The sequence below is a fragment of the Aspergillus campestris genome (genome assembly GCF_002847485.1).
Source record: "Aspergillus campestris IBT 28561 chromosome Unknown P168scaffold_13, whole genome shotgun sequence".
NCBI lineage: Eukaryota > Fungi > Ascomycota > Eurotiomycetes > Eurotiales > Aspergillaceae > Aspergillus > Aspergillus campestris.
The window spans coordinates 713,072-736,318 of record NW_020194348.1 but is presented as its reverse complement, the minus strand read 5'-3'; the positions used below and the strand labels follow the sequence as shown (position 1 = coordinate 736,318).

General features: G+C 53.0%; 9 protein-coding genes across 9 annotated transcripts; 4 read left to right on the top strand and 5 right to left on the bottom strand.

The window, feature by feature from the left end:
* Positions 1-1,184: 1,184 nt before the first annotated feature.
* P168DRAFT_243288 (Yae1 family protein) lies at positions 1,185-1,772 on the bottom strand (the record flags this gene model as incomplete). Its single annotated transcript, XM_024833852.1, has 1 exon — positions 1,185-1,772. One exon carries the CDS (start codon positions 1,770-1,772, stop codon positions 1,185-1,187), a length of 588 nt encoding a protein of 195 aa, XP_024689529.1.
* Positions 1,773-2,079: 307 nt separating this feature from the next.
* Positions 2,080-4,061, top strand: P168DRAFT_243251 (methionine--tRNA ligase MES1; the record flags this gene model as incomplete). The annotated part of the gene is made up of 2 exons (XM_024833847.1): positions 2,080-2,216; positions 2,276-4,061. The coding sequence occupies 2 exons, from the start codon at positions 2,080-2,082 to the stop codon at positions 4,059-4,061; spliced, it is 1,923 nt and encodes a 640-aa protein (XP_024689528.1).
* An 844-nt stretch (positions 4,062-4,905) lies between these two features.
* sonA (putative nuclear pore complex protein (SonA)) lies at positions 4,906-6,094 on the bottom strand (the record flags this gene model as incomplete). Its single annotated transcript, XM_024840526.1, has 3 exons — positions 4,906-5,237; positions 5,303-5,732; positions 5,828-6,094. 3 exons carry the CDS (start codon positions 6,092-6,094, stop codon positions 4,906-4,908), a joined length of 1,029 nt encoding a protein of 342 aa, XP_024689527.1.
* A 1,568-nt stretch (positions 6,095-7,662) lies between these two features.
* On the top strand, positions 7,663-8,207 carry P168DRAFT_67267 (uncharacterized protein). The gene has a single exon (XM_024842094.1). It carries the CDS (start codon positions 7,836-7,838, stop codon positions 8,160-8,162), a length of 327 nt encoding a protein of 108 aa, XP_024689526.1. The 5' UTR covers positions 7,663-7,835; the 3' UTR covers positions 8,163-8,207.
* A 31-nt stretch (positions 8,208-8,238) lies between these two features.
* On the top strand, positions 8,239-9,383 carry P168DRAFT_293315 (uncharacterized protein). The gene is made up of 4 exons (XM_024837788.1): positions 8,239-8,438; positions 8,494-8,545; positions 8,599-8,782; positions 8,844-9,383. The coding sequence occupies exons 1-4, from the start codon at positions 8,288-8,290 to the stop codon at positions 8,991-8,993; spliced, it is 537 nt and encodes a 178-aa protein (XP_024689525.1). The 5' UTR covers positions 8,239-8,287; the 3' UTR covers positions 8,994-9,383.
* Positions 9,384-9,609: 226 nt separating this feature from the next.
* Positions 9,610-13,816, bottom strand: rgsC (putative intermediate filament protein (Mdm1); the record flags this gene model as incomplete). Its single annotated transcript, XM_024839645.1, has 2 exons — positions 10,715-13,816; positions 9,610-10,658 (listed from the first exon to the last, which is right to left on the bottom strand). The coding sequence occupies exons 1-2, from the start codon at positions 13,386-13,388 to the stop codon at positions 9,610-9,612; spliced, it is 3,723 nt and encodes a 1,240-aa protein (XP_024689524.1). The 5' UTR covers positions 13,389-13,816.
* An 87-nt stretch (positions 13,817-13,903) lies between these two features.
* On the top strand, positions 13,904-15,402 carry P168DRAFT_293312 (bifunctional phosphatidyl-N-methylethanolamine N-methyltransferase/phosphatidyl-N-dimethylethanolamine N-methyltransferase). The gene is made up of 5 exons (XM_024837787.1): positions 13,904-13,986; positions 14,093-14,132; positions 14,223-14,239; positions 14,365-14,794; positions 14,940-15,402. The coding sequence occupies exons 1-5, from the start codon at positions 13,938-13,940 to the stop codon at positions 15,013-15,015; spliced, it is 612 nt and encodes a 203-aa protein (XP_024689523.1). The 5' UTR covers positions 13,904-13,937; the 3' UTR covers positions 15,016-15,402.
* A 103-nt stretch (positions 15,403-15,505) lies between these two features.
* P168DRAFT_330220 (RXT2 domain-containing protein) lies at positions 15,506-17,949 on the bottom strand. The gene is made up of 4 exons (XM_024841558.1): positions 17,589-17,949; positions 17,377-17,498; positions 17,092-17,245; positions 15,506-16,964 (listed from the first exon to the last, which is right to left on the bottom strand). Exons 1-4 carry the CDS (start codon positions 17,659-17,661, stop codon positions 15,730-15,732), a joined length of 1,584 nt encoding a protein of 527 aa, XP_024689522.1. The 5' UTR covers positions 17,662-17,949; the 3' UTR covers positions 15,506-15,729.
* Positions 17,950-18,135: 186 nt separating this feature from the next.
* Positions 18,136-22,668, bottom strand: P168DRAFT_330219 (uncharacterized protein). Its single transcript, XM_024841557.1, has 4 exons — positions 22,065-22,668; positions 20,264-21,878; positions 20,014-20,127; positions 18,136-19,953 (listed from the first exon to the last, which is right to left on the bottom strand). The coding sequence occupies exons 1-4, from the start codon at positions 22,344-22,346 to the stop codon at positions 18,182-18,184; spliced, it is 3,783 nt and encodes a 1,260-aa protein (XP_024689521.1). The 5' UTR covers positions 22,347-22,668; the 3' UTR covers positions 18,136-18,181.
* Positions 22,669-23,247: the final 579 nt, after the last annotated feature.

Below are 23,247 nucleotides of genomic sequence, written 5' to 3'. Positions count from 1 at the left end.
TCTGTTGTGGAGAAAAGAGGGTGGGGGTGAAATATGAAAATTTAATAGAGCTTTGACTTGCTCTGCCGCTTCTTAGACTTTGAATTTGTTGAAAATTTCGTGTCTTGGAGGGGGAGGATGGAAGGGGAAGAAGAGAAGAGTGAGTTGAGATCTTATCTCAGTCTGTCTTTCTCTCTTTTCAGCGGTGGGACGCGATGCGATTTTCACGTGTTCTCTACTCTCACAGGCTATTCTTTGTCGATCAGAACCCCGATCAACAGTTCAGGTCGACCTCAACTGGAATGACCAAGTTACAGGAACAACAGTGGACCAGACCAAATAAACACAATGACATCAAGGAATAAAACAGGGTCTCAAGGAAGAAGGGAATGGATCAGGAACGTCCAAAGGTGGCTACTTTTCTTGACCCTATCCTCTTCTTTTGCCCTTTCTACTTGATACATGATTTGATTACTGCTATATATCATGGTCATCATTGAAACCCCTCATCGTCATTCCACAGCCATTGTTTTGGTCCACAATAAACAAATCCGAGGCGGTGAAACACGTCGGTTCCAGAGGTCAACATGCGGTCAGCCTTGACTTACGCGATTCCTATTGATCTCTATATATACGCCACACTACTGCTTTGAACTTGGATAATGGATGTCTTCCTACCACTCTATCGATTGTAGTTAGGGTGTCTTGGCGACGGATGAGCCTTGCACCAGCCATTGCGCAAGAGGCTGACAACGGTGGCAAAGACCGTGATTCCACTCGAACGCGTCCAACACTCCTATCCCTCAGAGGAATCACACTACCTAGTACACTCGAACAAGACAAGGAAATAAGCAGGACTATCGATTAGCTTCAAATCCGGAGCCCTTTCTTCTACTGACCCTAACAGTAAAAAGTCCCAGAAGCATCAGCTATGCCGATGATGGATGTCCCTGGTTGCGGCCGCGTCGGCGAGTATGCATATGTACTCGCGGACCAGTGATCGTCCGATGTGTTGTGGCTGAATCGTAGATCGTGAGTGCGCCAGAAGATTGAGCTATCTTTGGCAGCCTTGCTCGAGATTGCTCCACGGACGTGCAGGGAATGCCCCACGCTGGAGATCTTGAACAGACTTTGCAATCGAGATTGGGCACGTGTTTCTCCAGCTTTTCGAAAAGGAAGGGGAAAATGATCGTCCAAGGAAATCCTCAATGGCGAATGTTCAGCGCGCTAATGTCTTCAATGCTCCCCGTTCCATCACCAGATGTCTTTGCTTCTTTTGCATCGGGATGGAGATCGGAAACATCTTCCCGCTCGCCCAAAGCGCGCTGGATCAGTTTCGCCTTGATTATAGCACCTTTCAAGCGTTCATCCACATCTGTGACCGCTTCTTCTGTGTTCTGCATGGGCAAGGACGCAGGGTCGACCAGTTCGAGGAGCGTGTCGATATTTTTAGCTAGTCTTGAACTGGGCGGGAAGTTCGCCATGCTCGCGCAGACAGAGGGATCGAGTGAAATCGCATCCTCCTGTCCACCGGCCGGCGTAGATCGAGTTTGTGTCTCCGTGGTCTTGTGGTCCGGTTTGCCCTTCTTCGATTCCGCGAGTCGTTGAGCCCAGACGAGGGCTTTGCCATAGAGTCTTCCCAGCTCGACGAATTTTTCGAAGCCCTTTTCGACCGCAAAGACACTACCCTCCGTGTACCCTGTTTGAGCCCCGTCCACGGAGCCCAGATCATATCCTTCTTTGTAGAATTGTTCCTCCAAGTCGAGGAGACTTTCAAGTAGATTACTGTCCATGACCGGAGAGTTTCGACGTAGATCACGGCTGTCAATGGAGGGGGAGAGGAGAAGAAATCAAATCGTTTGCTCGGAGAGATCTATCTCATGACACAAAGACGAGCCTGTACTATGCAATGAGGCTGGAGGAAGATCGGGGTGATCGTGGGGGAGAGTAGAAATCCATGCGGACGTAGCGTTGAAGCGGGACCGCCGAGCGATGAATCATCCGGGCCTTTTGTTAAGGAACTCAATAGTAAAAAAAAGACACTCCGCACCCAACCATCTTCCTGCCCCTCCATAACCCCGCCATCTCGAATCGACCACCATGGCTTCCGAACAGAAGATCCTGCCCAAGGATGGCGAGCGCAATGTTCTCGTGACCAGTGCTCTGCCATACGTCAACAACGTCCCCCATTTGGGCAACATCGTCGGATCGGTTCTCAGTGCCGATGTTTTCGCCAGGTGGGCTGCGACCGTTCCTGATCGCAGAGTGCGGTATGCTAACGGACCATCTTCAATAGGTATCACAAGGCCTGTGGGCGACGGACATTGTATATCTGCGGTACGGATGAGTACGGAACGGCGACGGAGACGAAAGCCTTGGAGGAGAAGATGAGCCCGGAGGAGCTGTGTTCCAAATACAACAAAATCCACCAGGAGGTCTACGAGTGGTTCAACATCGGGTTTGACCATTTCGGACGCACGCCTACGGCGAAGCACACGGAGATCTCGCAGGCGCTCTTCAAGCGGCTCTACGACAATGGCTACCTAACGGAGAAGACTGCGGAGCAGCCTTTCTGCGAAGCCCACGGGTCCTTCTTGGCCGACCGTTACGTGGAGGGCGAGTGCCCCCGTTGCCATTACGATGACGCCCGTGGTGACCAGTGCGACAAGTGCGGTCATCTTCTCGATCCCTTTGATCTCATCAAGCCGAGGTGCAAGCTGGATGGTGCGACCCCGGTTCGCCGCGAGACGAAACATATCCACCTCCTCCTTGACAAGTTACAGCCGGAAATTGACAAGTTCTTCCGCGAGTCATCCGAAAAGGGCAACTGGCCCAAGAACTCGCGGGTCATCACCGAGTCGTGGTTGAAGGAGGGTCTCAGGGACCGAGGCATCACCAGAGATCTCAAGTGGGGCGTCCCGGTTCCTTTGCCTGACTTCGAGAACAAGGTTCTTTATGTGTGGTTTGAGGCCTGTATCGGATACCCGTCGATCACGGCGAACTACACGCCTGATTGGGAACTCTGGTGGCGTAACCCGGAGAATGTCCAGTTGTACCAGTTCCTGGGCAAGGACAATGTGCCTTTCCACAGTGTCATCTTCCCCGGCTGCCAAATCGGGTCCGAGGAGAAGTGGACTAAGCTCCACCATCTCAGCACGACCGAGTATCTGAACTACGAGGGCGGCAAGTTCAGCAAGTCCCGCGGGGTTGGTGTCTTCGGAAACAACGCCAGAGAGACGGGCGTGTCTCCCGACGTGTGGCGGTACTTCCTTCTGAAAAACCGTCCCGAGACCGGCGACACCCAATTCGAGTGGCGTCCGTTCGTCGAGGCTAACAACAGCGAGCTGCTGGCCAAACTGGGCAACCTGGTGAACCGCGTGGTGAAGCTCGTGACCGCTTCCTACGGCTCGACCATCCCCGAATTCACCGTCCCCGAGAGCTTCCAGCCCAACCTCGACGACATCACCACCCACCTCCGCCAGTACATCGAAGAGATGGAAAGCGTGCACCTGCGCGCGGGCGTCAACACCGCGATGAAACTCGCGGAGGACGGCAACCTCCTGATCCAGGCCAACCGCCTGGACAACTCGCTCATCGCCAACGAGCCCGAACGCGCCGCGGCCGTCGTCGGCACCGTGCTCAACCTCATCTACCTCCTCGCCAGCGTCTTCTCCCCTTACCTCCCCGCCACCTCCAAGGCCATCAACGAGCAGCTCAACGCGCCGTTCGCCTACATCCCGACCCTCGACGACATCAAGGACGGCTGGAAGCCGCAGGCCCTCAAGCCGGGCCACAAGATCGGCAAGGCCAAGTACCTGTTCTCGCGCATCGACCCCAAGAAGGCCGAGGAATGGCGCGAGCTGTTCGGCGGCTCCCAGGCCGACCGGATCAAGAAGGCGGAAGAGACCGCCCGGAAGAAGGCCGCCAAGCAGAAGAAGAAGGACAAGAAGGCCAACAAGGGCGCCGACGCAGCCGCATCGTCGACCGGCACTTCCACCGAGGTCCCGACCCCGACCCCGAGCGACGAAGCGATCAAGAACGTCACCGACGGTGTTGCTCAAGTCACTCTCCCGAAGGACTAGACAGCTACACAGTTGGGAAAGATGAACCTTGGGGGCCGGAGATCTACTAGACCCGATACCAGAGCGATGTGATGACTTATTTTATTTTCTTCTCTTTTCTTTTCTCTTCTCATATTTCGGTTATCCTATTTTGTTGTGTTGTTTTTTGGTATTCTTTGGATTACGGTTGTTTATGTTATGCATACAAGGGGCGGGCATGAGATACGACCGACGTAGGTGCGATAGACCGATAAATGAAGTTACAAGTGACGATTATGCCTTATCCAGGGTTCATCATCGTATTGTCAAGAACGTACTTAACAGAAGAACCTGACAAAGATAACAGTTTAGAAATACTGCACATACAACAGCTACTCCAGACCCTGCATCGTTGATTCTAATCTAACATTGGAGAAAGGAAACAACCCGAAGAAGTTGACTGATTCATGAGCTACTACCTACTTTCTCTATTGATAACAGTGGTTCAGATTTGCCGTGTTCCAAGTATTTGTTCTTGACTTGGGAAATATCCATCATTCTCAGTATTTTCCCCCTCCTCGTTCCCATCCATAGGCTTGCAGAAACATAGAGACTCCGGTTACAAACGAATTCGCTCATATGCATTCCCAAGGTGATAGATAATATGTATTACAAAAGACAAGTCAAGTTCATGAGAAGGAAGCCCCATTCACAGTGGGCACGGTGAAATAGAGTGGAAGTCCCATCTTGATCAGTTTTAAAAAGACCGTTCTCATAAATTTGTCAAATTCGTGTTGAATTGGGTGAAAAGCTTCCCCCGTCACAAAGCCCATACCGTCCATTTCTGCGCCAGTGTTTTGAATTTCCCCCATCTGCTTGGTGTAATCTACCTCTTTCGGGTGCCTGGTCGGGGCTTCACTTCCTCCTGGGCCACGGGGTGGAGCATCACCTTGTTGGGCAGTTGCGGGGTGTTGGCGGAGTAGCCCTTGCTCCAGTCGTAGCTCACGGCGTAGGCGAAAATGCTGCCAGTGCGGTTGAAGGCGGTGGCGGAGATGGTGTCCCCGACGGAGGGGTAACCCTTCAGACGGTGCTTCGCGTCCTTGTCCCAGAAGTGGAAGGTGCCGTCGCTGCCGGATGTGCTGAAGGTGCCGTGGACGGGGTGGAAGGAGATGGCGTTGACGGAGTAGATGTTGTTGATGTCGCGTTGGTTTGCGGGGTCTCGCGGTGGCATTTGAAGCTGAAGTTCGAGCTGGAGTCTTTCTCCTCGACGTATTGGATCGCACAGCGGCCCTCGATGCTGCCGACGGCAAAGCCCGTGGCGTCAGCGAAGCAGCTGACTACCCGCGTCTGCCACTTGAGGGGGGACTGCATGGTCTTGTAGAATTTGGTCGGGTTATCGAGGTTGATGATGTTGATGTACCGGTCCGCGGTTCCGACCACTAACAACTTATTCTTCACGTCCATGGTGTACACGCGCTCCTGGCATTCTACCGTCGCGATGGGGGTCGACTGTCGCAGATCCCAGTACTTGACCGTCTTGTCCCACGAGCCGGTGATGAGAAGGGGGCTGTTTCCGGCCGGGTTGGGGATCATGTCGCAGCATCTGATGGGGGCATCGTGAGCGGCAACCTGCACGGGCGCGGTCGCGCCGGCGCCGAGGTCGAGCATGCGGGCGGCCTTGTCGGCGCCAACTCCTACCACTTTCGTGCCATCCTAGAGAGCGAGACGATCAGCAACCCGGGTCAAGCCGGAGCAAGGCGACTGACTGAAAGGTGGACAGCGCATCACATTATGGGGGATGAACTCACCGGAGACCAACAGCAGTTGAGGACAGGAGCCTCATGCTCGAACAGCGCCTTCCCTTCACTCTGACCTTGGTCGTTGATTTCATAGATGCGAACTTTCTTATCCCACGAGGCGACGGCGAGATGATCACTGGCGGGGGAGAATCGGAGGTCGGAGATGCTATCATCGGGAGGCGTGTTGAGGGCGACATCTTTGGAGATGTCGCCGGTGGTGTTCGTCTGACCGGCTGTCGTGGACGCGGCGCCGACGGAGCCGAAGAGACCGGACATTGAAATGGAAGCTCTTGGGCTATCTGTGACGGTGGTTGGCTAGAAGACGCAACAGCCGGGAGGGATATGATAAGGTGGGATTCAGGGCGAATCCGAGAGGAAAAAATGAGGCGGGAAAAAGGCAACTGGTAGGGGAGAAGGAAGGGGGAAAGAGGAAGCGAAATACGAAAGGGGAATGATTGGATTGAAGGGAACACTCGCTCGGACAGAACGAGAGACGCGAGAAGTGAAGGGATTCCCAGCGACAGCGAGAGAAAGGCACGCGGCTCGAGAAATGCAGGCACCACTTGGAGCCTCAGCACATTTTAGCACATTTATTATGAACTCTCTATCCTATCTTGGCTCTGAAACCCTTAGGATTCAGGCATCAACCCTCACCGCTTGCAAACCAGACAAACCAGACAAACACCATCATCTCCATCAGTGCCTGTCTCGAGGTCTGCTTATCGATTCCATACAGAGTGTTTTGTCTATAAAGAAGTGATCTTGGCTATGAAGGGTTATGAACAGATATAAATGAATAATACATAACTACTGATAAAATAAATAAAAAAGGCCATCCTCCATCCATCAACCCCTTTGACCATGGTCGGTTAATAATTCTCTACACATAGTATCACACCACGAACAGGCCATTTTGAGGGGTTCCTCACACGGGAGGGTCGATTGCAGGAGAGCGGACATGACATGGTCTGATAGGAGAGAGCAGGGATCGCACAAGCATCTCATGTATGGCATGACAGACATGACGTGTTCCCCAGTCACGTGTGGACATACATAGGTGCAAGGAGGGAGGGGCACGTGAGATGATGCCTTTGCACGCCAATCAGTGGGAGGAATTCCATCCAGGGCTATGATATCATCACTATCGTTCTATCTAACACAATCCTTCAATCAAAAAGGAAAAGAAGGAGAGTATAAGATTGACCGGAACCAGATAGCTTGAAAGCAATTTATTAGGGTTCTCAACATGTTAAATACTCCGTCATAGCAACCATGCTGGGTAGAGGTTGGTATGATCTGATCCAGAGACGGAAGCCCCAAGGTGGATCCGGGTGGGAATGCGGGGTGCAGCGTTAGTGAGTGCCACTGAGTGGGCCGCCTAGAAGCAAGTTCCCCATTGTACTTCTCCTAGTGCCAACAGGAAGCACCTCCTTCGACGTCAATCTTCTCGTGTGATCGGTTCGGTTCCCCATCCGGCTGTCCCGGATGGAATGTTTGCCTCTCAGACTAAACCCATCTTGGTCTGGACTAATGAGCTTCCTCCGATGTAGACCTGTAGCTGGAGAAGTGACATGGGGTTGAAACATTTGGTGATGTCAACTTGTCAATTCGATGTGATGTGAATGCGGAGATCCCACCCTACCTACCCTCCATCACGGTGCCTCTCCAGTGAGACAAGGCGGATCACCCAATGCGTCCTTTCCGGAAGTATTACATCGGTTGGATGATCGCAGTCTGGCCTTGTCCAATCAACAAAATGGTCCATGCATGAGGTCTCAACCCCGCCCTAGGTACGTTTGTCCTATATGAACATCAGGAGGTGTTGAACTGTATACTTTTATGGGTTGATGGAGATGGATTCAATCAATATAGTAGACAGATGACTTGATTCTTGAGCAAATCTAAATACCTAGTTAGTAAACCTCAGAGATGTAGCAGATCTAGTGGTAACAATAGACAGTGACAGTGGTAGAGTGATGATAGTAGGTAAGGAAGCAGAGGTGGTACCGCGCATGGAATGATTATTGAACCATTGATGGATGGACTGGTTGTCCCATTCAGACCAGGTCACCTGCCCACCCCCTTCCCCTCCTCTCTTCTCCTCCTCCTCCTCCTCCTCTTCTTCTTCTTCTTCTTCTTCTTTTTCTTCTTCTTCTCTCCTCTCTTCTCTTCCTCTTCATCATTCTCTTCATCTTCATTTCACTTCTCTACTTCTGAATCCATCTCCATTCGTACCACCACTTGCTATCCATCACTGTCTAAACCAGTAAGCTTCATCTACCATCTCCTGTCCTGTATTGTCTTCATCACCATCTACCTATCTATCTCTCACCTAGCTCTCTGACATCAACCCCTTTCCTCTATCCTTCCATCTATCTATCTCTTTCTGGTTCTATCTCGGTCTATCATTCATCTCCTAGTTGCTGTAGTACTCACATCTTGAACGCAGACCCATCAACTCATCCAACCATGTCTGCTGAACTCACAAAAGTCGATTCCGCCATCGCTGGCTTGTCGATATCCCCCAAGGACGAAAAAGCCCCAGACAAGGTAGAAAAGAAGTCTCATCGACGTACCTCTTCGGCTGCCGCGGGGGGTATCTGGAACATCAAGGACTTAGGTTAGTCCATTCTTCTTGGCCAGCGAATCCCTACTAATGCGAGTCTGGCTTGTAGAAGAGAAGAAGATCGAGTTGACCTTGCCGATCGAGACACAAAAGACAGGATGGTAAGCTCACCTTCTCAATGGGTTGAAGGCACCTACTGACGGCCCAATTCCAGGAAGCTCAACACATCTCCCAGCACAATTGAGGACAGGGACATTCTCAAACTGTATCTTGTCAACCCGCCAGTCAAGAAGATCGACCTGCACTTCCCGTTAGGGCTGTCCGTAGTGGCTCGTAACATGAAAGGTGTCACCGTCAAAGACGCGCTGGACGCGATCTACAAGCAATACAAGAAGAAGGTATGCCTTAGCCCATAGCCCGTTGTCTTCTAATTGATCATCACTAACACGCTTCCAACAGGCCGATGACGAAATGGAAAAGCCCTACCTCGCTGGTTTCGAGTGGGACAAGGATGAGTCCTGGACAAGCCTGATCGTTCATCAGACCAAGCAAGGTCCGCCTCAGCAGACGAGCAGCAAGAAGTCCAAGAAGAAGAAGAGTGACGCATAGAAGCAGCGCTTCCTCTCACTGGCATCCGAGATATCGGACTATCGCTTTCAAGCTGTCATTACTTTATTCATACGCCTGACTATGCCTTTCCTACCTGGCTACGGCCTTACGTCAGGGGAAGCATAGCATGGAGCGGATGCTGGTGTTGTTTTCGTCTTGCCTGTCATTTCTTCTCCGGAGTTTTTCTGTTCTTTTCAGTTCTACCACCTTCTGGCCGGTTCGAACAGAACGCAGGCTCTTCTGCAGTCATCTGTTCCTGGTTTATCCCACTAGTATCCTGGAGGTTCACTTGTCAGTGGTGGACTCTATCTTCCAGGTGTATTTCCACTCACTCTAATATGTACCCAGCATTCAAGAAACCACATTCCAATATGGTAACCGTACCTAGTATCAAGCATGTAGATACTCTGGGGCCAATATAGTTCCATCGAACCTATCAACAAAGAGGTAGGCAATAAATGCAAGGGATTGTCCTGTACAGAATTCTACACTATTCAGATCAAGCGGGCGTGTTGACTACATAATTCACATAATTCATACATGGCCCCGTGCCCCCGCCCCCATAGTTCAAAAATCTCCAGTCACAGACCACTCGAACACCCCCATCAACTAATAATCACAACCTCCCCCTCCCCCCCTCCCCAAACAAAACCAACACAATCTCATCCAAGATCGTAAACACCAAATGCGTATTCAACCGGCGGTTATTCAACGTCGCGAAGATCCTCCTCGCAGCGCCCTGCGCATTCGCCCGTCCAACAACATTCCCCGCCATCTCCGGCACAAGCGTCGCCAGCACGAGGCTCGCTTCCGTGCGGCTCTTGAGACGCTCGGAGACACTGCGGGTCTTATTCTCCCGCAGCAGGCCGTCTGGCCAGAGGGTGTCTTTTGCGAGGGAGATGTAGCGGAGGAGGGAGTCGTCTTGGATGAGGAGGCGGGCGCCGTCGCGGACTTTGCGCTCGATGGTGCCGCCTAGGAGTTGGTGGAGGACGACAACTACGGCGCGGCCGCGGAGCCAGTTGTTGCCTTTGTTGAGGTCGAAGGTTTCGAGGAAGAGGTCGCAGATGGGTTTGATGAAGGGTTCGAGTTCGCGGTCTTCGAAGGCGCTGAGCTCTGCTTCGGCTTCGGCGGCTGTGACGGCGTCTTCGGTGGTGAAGCCCGAGGTGGAAGGGACGGTGGTGGTTGTGGTTGTGGTTGCGGTGGGGATGGGGTTTTGGTGGCTAGTGGCGGCGGATATGAGATTTTGTCCCGCCGTGGAGAGCTGATCGAGGACACCGAAGTTGCCGAGAAAGTCGTCCATGCCGTCTGCGACGGAGTTGTAGATTCGGGTTACGAGATCTTTGGTGTCGCCTTCGCGAGGGGCTGTCTCGTCGCGTGGGATGATGGCCCGTTGGGAGAGGAAAGCACGGAGATCACGACTCCGGCATACTTCGGGTAGAAGCAGTAGCTTTTGTACGTAGGCTTCTAGCCCCTGTCGTCGTTTCTGGAGGAACTCCTTCTGCAGTTTCATCACTACCCGCCGGCGGGGAAATTCGAGGTGACGGACGGACGGATATCGCATGCGCAGCTTTTGGTGGAGTTCGTGGAACTCGCTGTACCGGCGGGCTACCGCCCAGGAGGCAGCGGGCATCTGCTCTCCAGCGTCTCGGTGCACTTCAACCACATCTAAAGGGAGAAAATTAGTCGGCCGTAAATCGAAGATTCAGGGGGAAGTCACGTACACATGGCAAACTCCCGGCCGTCCTCCTCCTTGCCCACCACGATGGATTGGATTCGAATAGACGACCGTCCGTACAAGCTGTTGTCACTCTCCTGGATAATGTACTGCTGGCGTTGCATTTCTTTGCGATGGATTTCCCGCTGGATGCTGGCCTTTGACTTCCGGAGAATCCTCAGTTCCGCTGTATTGTTCGTGAGCTCCGCCTTTCGAGTCAGCGTGTCCACTACCGCATCCTGGGATCCAAGCTTTTCGATCTCCACATTAAGTGCTTCTACGGCCTCCGTCAAGCCAAGGTCGCCAGGGGCCGCTTCGTGTACTTCGTCAGCCGGGTCCCTGTCGCCGATACCGACGGGTTCTTCGTATTCATCCTCGATGAACTTCTGCTGGTCTGCGAAGAGATCGTCGTCGAATACACCAAGACGCGATTGGTGATCGACCAACCCTAGCGAGGCGATACTCGGCTTGGACTTATCGTCCATGCGAGCGCCAACGCGGGCCGACTCCCCTGAGCTGCGTGCAGACGTGGGATTGCGTTCATTGCCTGGGGACGTGGGTGCATTGCTGTCCCCCCCTTTCAAGTCTTCGATTCTCCCGTTTTTCGGGACGTTGACGATGATGTCGTTCAATGCAGCCTCCATGTTCTCGATGATTTGGTTCTGATTCGGGTCGTTTTCGCTACTCTGCAAGTCTCGATCGAGACTCTGTGTTGACGCCGCCAGGGGTTCAGCATCATAGTCGTCATCGAACAAGGGACCGGATCGATCTGAATCGAAAGAGCGTCGAGGCGATTCATCGTCGTCAAGGAGATTGCCCATGCTCCGTACATCACTTGACGAGACCGCCGCGCGCCGCAGGTCCTTAGATTTGGTGACGGGTTGCGAGCGCGTGCGACTCATCAAGGGAGGTAGCGGCCGTCTTTCAGGCACCTCCGTGGGAACTGGGGGCCCATCCTGGGAGGCTGCGGATGGAAGTGATGACGAATAGGACACATGGTCGGACGCGAGGTATTTATAGTATAGGTCTGACTGTTTGAATTTGGGATAGTAGACTCCCTGGAGCTCCTCCAGTACTGCAGACTGGGTGGTCAAGACCACGGTACGAGCCTTGCGATACTGGTCCGACGTGGCTCGGCTCCCTGCGCTGAGAAATGCCCGCACTGTTCGGCGGGATTCCTCCGAGACCTTGAGTTCTGCCTGTGAGAGATAGGTTTCGCTTATGAGGGCTATGTCGTTGCGGTCCGTTTCCGTCCAGGTGATGGCACTCGGAGAGGCCTCATCGCCAAAGTCATCTTCCAGAGGGTTGCGGAAACCATCGACCACGATCCAGAACTGGACCAGGGACATGAGCTTCTGGCGATCCATAAATTCCATGAAGTAGGAGAGGCCAGCGGTGTCGTGCATGACGTCCACCAATGAGCCTTCGTGGGGTGGGGAAGAGTTCGTACGACGGAAGTGGGACACGACCGCCGAAGCGTGCGACGCATGATCGCCACTCGGTGCGGAGAGCTTCGTCACTTTTTGATCCAAAACCCTCTTTCCGGTTTCGAGCCGTCGCAGGTACGTCGGGTCCTGTCCCTCCACCATTGTCTCCCGTTTTAGCTGACTCGCAACGAGGGCGCGGAAGCGTCTAGCGTCGGACAGGTTGCTACAGCGCCGGATCGCGCGTACAAACCGTTCAAAGGCTCTTTCTGAATCATTCGGTGCGAGATGAGGGAAATAGCTGCCGCGTTTCGACCTGGGGACTGGCGAGGTGTGCTGATCCAGGGCTGCTCGAAGCTTCCGCACCGTTTTGCGATCTTGGAGGGCGGTTCGGCCGTAAGCTTCCATCAACTGATTCCAAGTATCCGGGTCCGAGAGCAGGGACACGATCGGGAAAAGTACGGCGCAGGACACGATCTCTCTGATCAGCACAGAGACGATGCGACTGTTCAGCACGCTCTCCGGGAACAACTGGGGCAGCAGGCCCATTGACATCTTCCGGAGGTATTCCTGCTCGACGAGTCGCGGGTCGGACAAGGAGAGAGCTGCGGCCGGGTGCAAGCGACCATCGCGGTATTTGGCGGCGATGGCCAGATCCAGCTCTTCAGACTCGGTCACATTTCGGGTGAGATTGCGGCCCCGGACGGAGCGCTCCGCGATGTCAAACTCATTGAGGTGCGTCGTCACGATGGGGAAGATACGAGACACGATGAGAGAGATGAGGTCCTCGGTGAGGATTCGGTCGCGAAGATTGCCGACAGCCGTCCGGATCACGCGATCCACCTCATTCACAAAGACGGGATTCGGACTGATGCTCCGATACCAAGTAGAGATGAAGTCGCGGGTGACCAGCATCAGCAGTTCATCAATACCTTCCGATACAACAAAGGATTGCGGATAGAGCGAAGAGGGGTTGTACGAGGCACGTTCCACCACCCCGCGAGCCTCATCAGGCCACCGACTGGGGGCGACGAACGCGATAGGGAGGTTCTTTGGACGAGGGAAACCGGGGCCATGGTCGTTCGCCGAGCGGATACTGAAGACGACCACCGCCAGGAACGTCGCGGAAGAGAGCGACACTCCGAGAACGAGGGCCCAGCCGAGATATCGAAGGATGGGGAGCCAGCTGACGGCCAAGCCCCACGAGATGAAAGCACCAGTGCCCAGGAGGACGAGATCGCGACGTTTCAAGGCCATTCTCCCCGGGGCATTCGCAGTGTGGGGAAGACGGACGGGTCCATGACCATCAATGAGATTCCAAGTGGCATATAACAGTGGTCAAGGGGAGCACCAAGAAACACATGATGTGATTTATATTTTTTCCCTTTCTGACAGCAGGTCCATGCAGACGAAGATCCGACCTGAGCTAGGTTAGAGGTGAGAGGAGAAGAGATAGGCGAGTGGGTTAGTTTATGTCGAGATACCAAGATGGGAAGCTGGAGAGGGGAGGATCGTCTGGGGATGCGGGCGGTGAGCCGCATTGGGGTAGTAATGACGGTACTGAAAGGTATACAACACGGCTGTAATTAACGGCTTGTAATAAACAGAGCAATAAACACAGTCCTGTACTGTATGATACTCGTTTTCTGCCGGTGGAGAAGAGGAAGACGTCATGCCGGATTCTCTCTTAGTGTCTTCACCTGTTTTGTTGTTGTTTTTCCTTCTCTCTCTTCCTCTTTCTCTCTTCAACCTCACTTCCTTCTCCTCTTCCACCTCCTCGACATCTTCCCTTCGTCCTCTCCAGCCATGGCCACTATTACGGATTTTGTGGATCTGTCACAGCCATCTTTGAAATGTACACATTTCCATCGTCATTTTCTGATCTGATTTAATTACCCATATCTTTTCCCCGCATGTGAATCTTGGACTTCCACTAATCCTCTCTCTTCCTTTTTCTGCAGTATGTGTGCTGTCGATTGCATTCAATCCCATCTTCTGGAAGTAAGTAATGGGTTCGAAACTCTTTTGGAACCAGTATATCTGTCCTGACAAGTCCCTGGCTAACCGTCCCCCCGCGAGCGGGGCTTCTAGCATTGTTGCCCGCACCGGTTGGTCTCCACTCTATCTCATTTCCCAACGCACCAAAAAGCCTCCGGATGACCGCCCTTTACCCGGTCAATGGCGATTCAATATAAGAAGGCTCATACCAGGAACCGACGGTATCGTCTTGTAGAATATCGGAATCACTTCCTGACTCGTATCTTCGGTAACAACCCTTACTACGGATGCTACTTCCTCGCATTCACCATCTTCACTCTGGGCATCGTTCGCGACCATATCTACCAACTGGCCCTCGAAGACCAACCCTACTATGACCCTGTGCACCAACCGATCCTAGGCGGCGCCCTGTTCGCCGTCGGCTCCGTCCTCGTACTCTCCAGCATGTGGGCCCTCGGCGTCACCGGCACCTACCTGGGTGACTACTTTGGCATCTTGATGGATGCCCCGGTTACCGGGTTTCCTTTCAACGTCACCGGTTCTCCCATGTACTGGGGAAGCACCTTGAACTTTTTGGGCGTCGCTCTGTACAGGGGCAAGGTCGCCGGTGTGCTTCTGTCCGCTGGGGTCTTTGTCCTGTACTGGTTCGCCCTGAAGTGGGAGGAGTAAGTTTCCTCATGCCCATGCCCATGCTTTATGCTTTATGCCCTATGCACCAATTCTCTTCCGACGAGATCAGCGATATATATACATATATATATATGTATGTATATATTTGTCATTCATAGCTGATACGAATGACACTCCCAGCCCCTTCACCGCCGAAATCTACGCCAAGCGTGAGCGCGAACGCGCAAAGTCCAAGCGGGGCGGCAAGGCCCAGTAAGCGACATTGGTCAGATTTCCCTTCTGCGCTCTGCTCGGGGCCACACGTGGTCTGTGCGAGCATGAGAAGCAGCGCCTTTTGGCACTGGAGACCTGGACTTTCAACATCCACGTGATCCGTCGGACCCATTCGGTTGATGGACAGATGTCATCCGACCCGAAGACTGGGACAGAGGGTGGTTAGTAAAGAAAAGGGGAGGAGAGGATATGAGAATAGCTGGTAGCCTTTGATTGATTGACATTCAACAAGAATTAGTAGGGAGAAGGAGGTGTGTCTGCGTGGCTTGATAGCCCAGTGGTATTCATATTGTGTTGGGTGTGAAACATGAACATGAAATATACATAAGAAACATTGACTGTTGTCTGCTACGTACTCAAGACGTTTATGCAAAGATGACTTTTATTTTCCCTCTATTTTATAATTTCGCAGGTTTGTGGGACATATCTTCTGTACAACAATACTGAAAAAGTAGATAAAAAGATATATTGGACCTGCCGAGCTAAAATACATACATACTCCCACTACATACATCCAAGAAGCCTGCACATATAACCAAACACCGCCAACTCCGCGCTGCGCTGTGGACCAAACGTGAGAAAGCTAATAAATAGGCTTCAAATATGAACAAAGACATGGGCGGGCAACAGAAAAAAGAAAAAGAAAAAAAAAAGCAAGAGAGAGAGGGAGAGTTGAAATAATGTCTTGTCCACCACATCATGCCCGTCGTCTGCCTCTTTTGTTGGCCGCCCGGCTTTCCTCGACCGTCTCGATCTCGTCTTCGTCTGCGCCCTTCTTGAGGTCTTCGTCTTCGCCGAGGCCCAGGGCCTCGCGGTCGTACCAGTCTTCTCCGTCGCTCATCTCGCCCACGTGGCCTTCGGCTTTGCACCACTCGTAGACATCTTCCTTCATGCGCGAGGCGCGGAGGAGGGAGTTCAGCATGTGTTCGAATCCGCGCACGGTCTCTTCTTGTTTCTGCACGTAGGACCAGAGCAGTCGACGGGTTTCTTCAGCTTCGTTGGGAGGGAGGCCGAAGTTGGGGTCGGGTCGGATAGAGTCCGGCACGAGGAAGAGAGGATGGGGTGTTGGAAGGCTGTTCAGTGTGTCGGACGAAGGTGACGGTGACCCGTTCTCTTGATGCGGGTTCACGGCGTTGGCTTGTGCGCGAGTCGTCATGCGCCGTGGGGGTTCCAAGGGAGATCCATCCTGCGCCTCACCGTCCAGGTCCATTTCGTCCCCTTGCGCACTGATCGGGTGCTCGGCGCCCGCATTCTCCACGCCACGTTCTCCATTGGCCTCCTCCTTTGCGTCTCCGCCGACAGTCTGATCCGGTTCTGGGACCTTATCCTGCGCAAAGTGTGGATTCTCCATCATAGTGTCACTGTTTTGTGGCGCCGAATCTCCAATTTCTCGGTGCGAAAGAAGGTCCGCCACCGGGGTATCGACTTCTTCGGACTTGGGGGCTTTCTCCAGTTCTACAGTGTCATGGTTCGCGAGTACAGTGTTGTCGTTAGAGGCATCGGTCATGTTGACATCTTTCTCCGCAGCTAGCCGCCCCTCTTGTTGGGCCGGCCGAGGTTCGCGTTCAGAGTCGGCAACCGACTTCGTCTCCTGGATCCCGTTTTCCGATGCATTCGGGCCTTCTGTGACCAACTTGGAGGCTTCTCTGTTTTGTTCATACTGACTTCTTGGTGAGGTGGACCCGATATGTGGCCACCGAGGCTCAAAGATCCGCCGGTCTTGATCGGTTTCCACGGCGCCACAGGGCATCCACGGCTCATCGCCGAGGAATTGCCTATGAAGGTTTCTGGCACGCCATAAAAGCACTCGTTCCTGACGAAGTTTGTCCTCTATTGCTTGTGCCATGTTGAAGAGGGCCTTGGATTTATAAGCGTGGGATAGCGAAGGATGGACGGGAAGTTCTGATGGGTGTTTTAAAGGGCACATGAAGTCTGTAGCAAGCCATAATCCATTAGTCACCGAGTTCCAGGCGCATACACACATGAAGATGAATCCCCGGAAAGAAGTGAGGGAGGTCGGGGAACGGAACAGGTTGGAACGGGGGAATGGAACACTCACTTTCCAGCGCAATCTCAGAAAACGGGTTTTCCTCCGCAGCCGCCGCATCGGCCTCTGAATGTTCATCATCCTCGTCAAGTTCATCACCTTCAGAATCGTATCGTACAGGATTGGGTTGGAGAATGTAACGAGTGTAGCCAGCATGTTCGATTTTCTGCAGTGCAAATATTGCCGTTAGCGCTCATTTCAACCAGCGTGTTCATGCCCAGCGCAGACAGTGATCTTGTCAAAAGAAATGGGAAAATGAAATGAGGCGAGGGAACAGAAAGGAAAGGAAAAGATTACCTGTTTAAAAAGCTCTTCCGGATGTATGTAACCAAGAGCCCCTTCCCGCACATATTTTGCATTGGCTCGCATTTTATTGCCCCGATTCGTCGGTTGCGTGATAGGGTCATCGGGTCCCGAATCTGATAAGAGAAGTAAATGTAAGGACGCATGCTCGACAGACGCAACGACAGACGCGAGTAGAGCGTAAGGTAAGGGTAGACAAGACATACAGTCATTCTCTTTTCGGAGAGCCCGTTTCATGCCGACAATCGTGTCGGCTATCAAGGCTGCCTGCGCCGCCATGATTGAAATTGGAACAGCACCAGCTAAGATAGATGTGGGGTATAGTGGCCGATGGGATGGGCAATTGGAAGTTGGTATAGTGGTTCGATGGAGGACAAGATGATGGCCGCAAAGGTTTATTTTCCGGGGGCAATTTGATTTCTCTTGATTTCAGCGGTAAGTCATTTAATCAGGTTGGAGATTCGGATCATAGGCTTGTCCACATAAGATGAAGAGTGTGTAGGGACAAGGGAAGAACACGCAGGTGGAAACGAGAGAAAGAGAGGGAATGAATCTGCGCAACGCAGCATGAACGCCGTAGAGTTACTCAGTTGATTGTCTCTCCGCTTAACGGAACGAGGAGCTGCGGGCGGCGATCGGAGTCCGACTAGTCCTCTTTGGGCCACTGTGATAAGGTCTGTCACGTGATGATGCGGGCATTGGACGGGCAGACTACTGTCGATGGACCAGTACTCTACGTCGCGTATATATGATGAGTATGAGTAGTCCTTGCAATTAATTAGGTGCATAGATCTTCTATCTAGTCATCAGCGTCAACCCACACCATGGGTCCCTTCTTGTCGGACTGCATATCTTCCGTAGGGAGGACCCTCAGCGTTTTGTTGAAGTAGGTATCCATGACGAGGAGCTGCGGTTGGATCCACAACCCTCTCTTGGACGCCAGCAGATTGTATCGGACGGTGTGTCTGCTGAGTGGGACCAGCTGCACGACCACGGTCTTCGGTCCACTGAAGGCAAAATTCTCGTTGGCCTCCATGGCAAGGTTGAAGGTGAGGAAATGCATGGATGGGTTTTCGAGAGTGTAGTCCAGGTGGATCAGTCCAGGAAGGTTCTTAGAGGCGGTCGACGAAGCGAGCACACGAGGCTCGCCCACTGGGACGACAAACCGAGGGACTGCCAGGGTAGAAGTCGCCGTAACCTGGTCGTCTGACGAATCCGCGGCATCACTAGTGCCGCCAGTTTGACTACGACGCCACTGGATTTCCAATTGCAGACTCACTGCGGTCGCTCGGCGGTCGCCTAGGATTGTCTTGTGAAGGTCCATCTGAAAATTCGACTCCCGAAGCTCCTCCGGTTGGATCTCCGATGCCTCCGGGCTGACAAGCGCCTCAGGCCCAATATCACAGACGGCACCGCCACCCACACCAAGTAACACCAACGTCATCTTCTCGATAACCAGGGGCTCTAGGGCAAAAGAGACCACTTTCGAATTGAGACACCACCGTTGCTGTAGACCAGCGGGGTCCGATCCCGACTTCGGATCCTCACTCGCAGTGAAAAAGTCCGGCCACGGCTGCGGGTGGATGCGGGGGAGGAAGTCATAATTGGCTTCAAAGGGTCGGATGATGCTCAACTTGACACGTGTAGTCGCAATGACAGGTGTCTGTACATCGGATACAAGGTTGTACACCGCCGATATTTCAAGCTCATGGTCCGATGCATCGTCGGTGTCGCCAAGTACAACCGCCAATTCCCGTTGGGTCGAGCGCTCCATGACGCCAATGGGCCGCTGAACAAGGTGCGAGAGGCTATCGGATAGGGTTCTCTTCTCCGAATCCTCGCTCTCCGAGGACGGCTCCTCATCAAGCCAGGTGATTTTAGCCGCAGACTCAGGGGGACCAAATAATCTTGCCTCGGCTTGAACATTGGCGGCCTCCTCCTCTTCGTTGTAGATGCCGATTTTCAGCACAACCCGTTCGTTGGTATAGTAAGTGGCCTTCAAATTCGGCGTCGTGATTTGGATCTTAGGCGGTTTAGGGTTTACTTTGCACCGATCAATCTCACGCTCCTGGCCCACCCTTCGTCGACTTGGACCTTTGGAGGTCTGCTGCCACCAGTAGGATTCACTCAGGGCGAGATCAGTGATCGCACACGCAAGATCAAATTTATCTTCCTCAATGGATAAAGTGACGGATGCAACACTGCAGTCCCCAGCTTCTCGGGGGATGCACCGAAGGTCGAACACTTTCGTTTGAGATGGACCAATGCTTAGATCTGCCATTCCCACTAATGGCGTTAACCAACTGGTGGGTGATTGTAAAGGCCCGTCATGCGTGGTGCTAGAATCCCGCAATGTGGGTGAAGAAATTGTGCAGGGGGTCGCTGTGTCGGCTTCTGTATTCTGATCCGACTGGAGTTTGATGGGGCGAAGGCACCCCTCAAAGACGACTTTAACCTCGGAGAATCGAATGGGTTTAGAAGACGCTTGGGTATGAGAAGTGACGGTGAGCTGGCCCTGTAGAGGCTCGCCAACATTTCCTTCGGACTTTGAAAACACAAATGATGCGGTGACTAGTAAGGTGTATTAGCCAATTATCTCCAGGGGCAAAGAGTTGGATCGAGGGTGCCTACCGCTTGGAATGACATCGTTTGCGTTGAGGACAATGGATGGCTTCGGCTTTACCGATGGAAGATCCCCAAGACTCTTGTGGATATCATACTGCCAATCAGGCTTTTCATGGAAAGCTAAATATCGTCAGCCAAACTCGGTACATGATGTTGGTGGTTGTGTTGCCAGGGAGAAAGGAGAGAAAGCAAGCGAAGCGAGATGTGCGTCTGGTGGAATGAGGTACACATGTACCAACACATGGATGATACGTACCTCGGTTGAGTAATTCCCAGTCCACCTGCAGGATTGTTCCGCTATCATGCACTCTGAATGCGCATTCTCGGAGGGCCCAGCCGAACTTTTCCATCAGCTGCCACCAGCCTGAGCGTCGCCATGTTAGGGTCGGCCATAAAGGCCGCAGGATATCGTATGCTTCGACCCATGAACCAGCACGCATGTATTCTTCCGCAATCTCCAAGCTGATCATTTCCGTCTTCCGCACCTGGCCACGCTTTAAAAACTCCTCCAACGCTGCCTTCAAAGCATCCAATATCAACGGCGAGTGATCAAATCCAGTTGCGCCTGCCTGGGGTGCCTCGATGTGGGTCTCTGGCACCAGATATGTGTCGTAGAGGTAGGATTTGCTCGCTATTTGGGAAGCTGGAGACTGCCCCGGCGGTATCCGATCTTCGACCGGGATCTTCTCGGCAAGCTCCCGTCTGTACATGGTGTGCTTCGCCGACCGGCATAGCCAGTATCCTTCGTGGTGTAGATGCTCCCAGGGCGATATTATGCCATGCTGGGGTTGGGCTTTCTCGCGTGGTACGTAGATCGAGTACTGTTCGCTGGACTGGTCCTGAGATGGACCAAGTCTAAAGTAAGAGATCTCGGCCTGGTGGATGAGCTGTGCCATCACCATTGACCATCGAGCCTCCCAAGCCTCCCACCCATAGTTATTGGTTCCTTTCCCTCGTCGATTGATTACGCCTTGCGAGTGTCTGCGGTGGTTGTTCCACGACCGTACCGCTGCGGCGGGTTGGCCACAGCGGAGCAAACAGCGAATGATTCTTAGGGCCAGAGAGTCGGCCAGCAGGCGCGCATCGTTGAACCTTGGACTCCACCCGGGTATGTTTTCGAAAACCTCCTGGCCAAACAAAGTCTCGTATGCGCTTTCATAATTCCTCAGGGCGGCATCTGTCTCCTGGCGGAATTCGGCAAATACACCTAGCTTGAACTCGTACCGGACGTTCCACCCTTGGAGTGACAACGTTTGCGACGTTCCGCTTGTCGGCGGCGCTGTTGGGGGTGGGATGGCGCTTCGGTTTCGTTTCCGTCTAGCGTGTTTTGACAGATCTCGGTAATAGTCCATCACCACTGGTTGCAATAGGGACTCGAGAGACGTCACAAATTCCTTCAGCTCCGTCGGGGTGGCATCGGCCGGCAGAAGGAAGATAGACTTCTGGTCCAAGTTTGTTGCCCTCCGTATACTCGCTATCCGCTCCTCGGCTTCCTCGACGACGGCACCGCTGTTTTCTTCCGACAAGAGGACGACAAGGAACCGCGTCTTGTACCCGGACGAAGACCATTGCTTCTTCAACCCATTGATCTCGATCTTCAGTTGATTGTCTCGCAACGAATTCATATTCGGATCCTGGCAGAACGGAAAGAAATTGATCACCACAGCAGGAACAAGGCCCTGGTGTTTCGTGACCCAAAGCGGGGTGAGAAGCCCATCTGGGAAGGTCGGGGAGCTGGGAGTCAACGGGGAGATTGGCGAGTGGAGGACAAAGTGTGGTCCATGGCCACCACCATTGTCGGGGCTAGCATTGGGGCTCGTCGGGGGCGATACAGGGGGCGGGTCAGCTTTGCGCGGGGGGAGTCTGTAGGACTATCCAGGCGTTAGCACTCGAGTCCACGCCAGGGATCGCATTCTGGACAGTCAAAGCCAAATGGTGGCTAAGAAAAGGGACGTCGGCCTTCCCCGATACCTATCACGACCAACGAACAAGATGTTGAGGGCATGAAGGGTGAGGGGCAATGTGTTTGGGAGACCTATGTATGCAACACCACGTACCCGTCCAACACTCTTGATCTTATATCCCACCCCCGCCGACGGCGCCCGTTTCTCATTCCGTCGTTCCCATGGGGCTCGAGATGCGTCCTCCTCCAAAAAGGCCTGTCGCAATTGTTCCGCGGTCGGTCCGGTCAAGGGCGGGAAGTCCGAATCGATCGTGGGGTCTCCCCTGTGGAGAAGAGGATAGTCGGAGTGCTGGTCCCCATCGGAACCGGCGTCGAGACCCGAAAGGAGAATGAAAGGGAGATTGTGGACGACATAGTCCTCGGGATATGCGTCCATAGCGGACCAATGTTCCTTGGTGGGGGGTAGCAAGTCACCGCATACCTAGGTATCGATCGGGGGGACGTATTAGCTCCGAAGTCACCGCAGGGTGACGGAAGCCGGTCGAGACACGTTATGAAAGGGCTGTAATTGGTAATATCAAAGGCAGTAGGCTTCCTGGGGTGCGCGGGGCAATTCCTGAAGATTCAGCGGTGGTGTTGAAGGTGCTTGGTTGCCAAGTCACACACCCAAATTAGTTGAAGACAGATCGATCGTGGTGGTTGGGCGATTATCCTTAGTTTAGCTTCCATGCTGCTATCACCAAACACGCCAAGACTGGTATCAGTGGATCCCTCAGACGGTCGGAATGCCGTTCGAGACTTGTCCATCTTTATATTTCTGGCGGCTTCCTACTGATGAAGTGTTGGTAGCACATGGCTATATTCAGGTCTTACAGAGATATACATCGTGCCAGCAAGACTTATATTTGCATTCTGGTGGGATCCCGCCGTATATTAATGCTCCTTCTTGACAACAATGTCACCCAAGGACGAAAGAAAAGGACAATGCTTACACTTATATATACCCTTTCGCTTCTTCATAAACTTCAACTTTGAGTTTTCACGATTGGGTAACCTCTCAGAGACTGAACTCGTGGTCTTCAGATATGACCCATCCACGTAATCATACATGCCCCATGCCACTTACGTGTATGGCCCAGAATTCTTTGAAACACGGAGATATCGAAGAAACAAAGCCCTACCTGAGAGCGCTCATTGGACAATGGGTCCATCAGTCTACGCCCTACCGATCGAATTGTAGTCGGTATTCCAACTTTCCGAGTTTTAGATAGAGCGGGTGGGTCGGCGTGGAATCGGATTCTGTCCCTCTACCATAATACCATTTGTGGTTTCGAGTC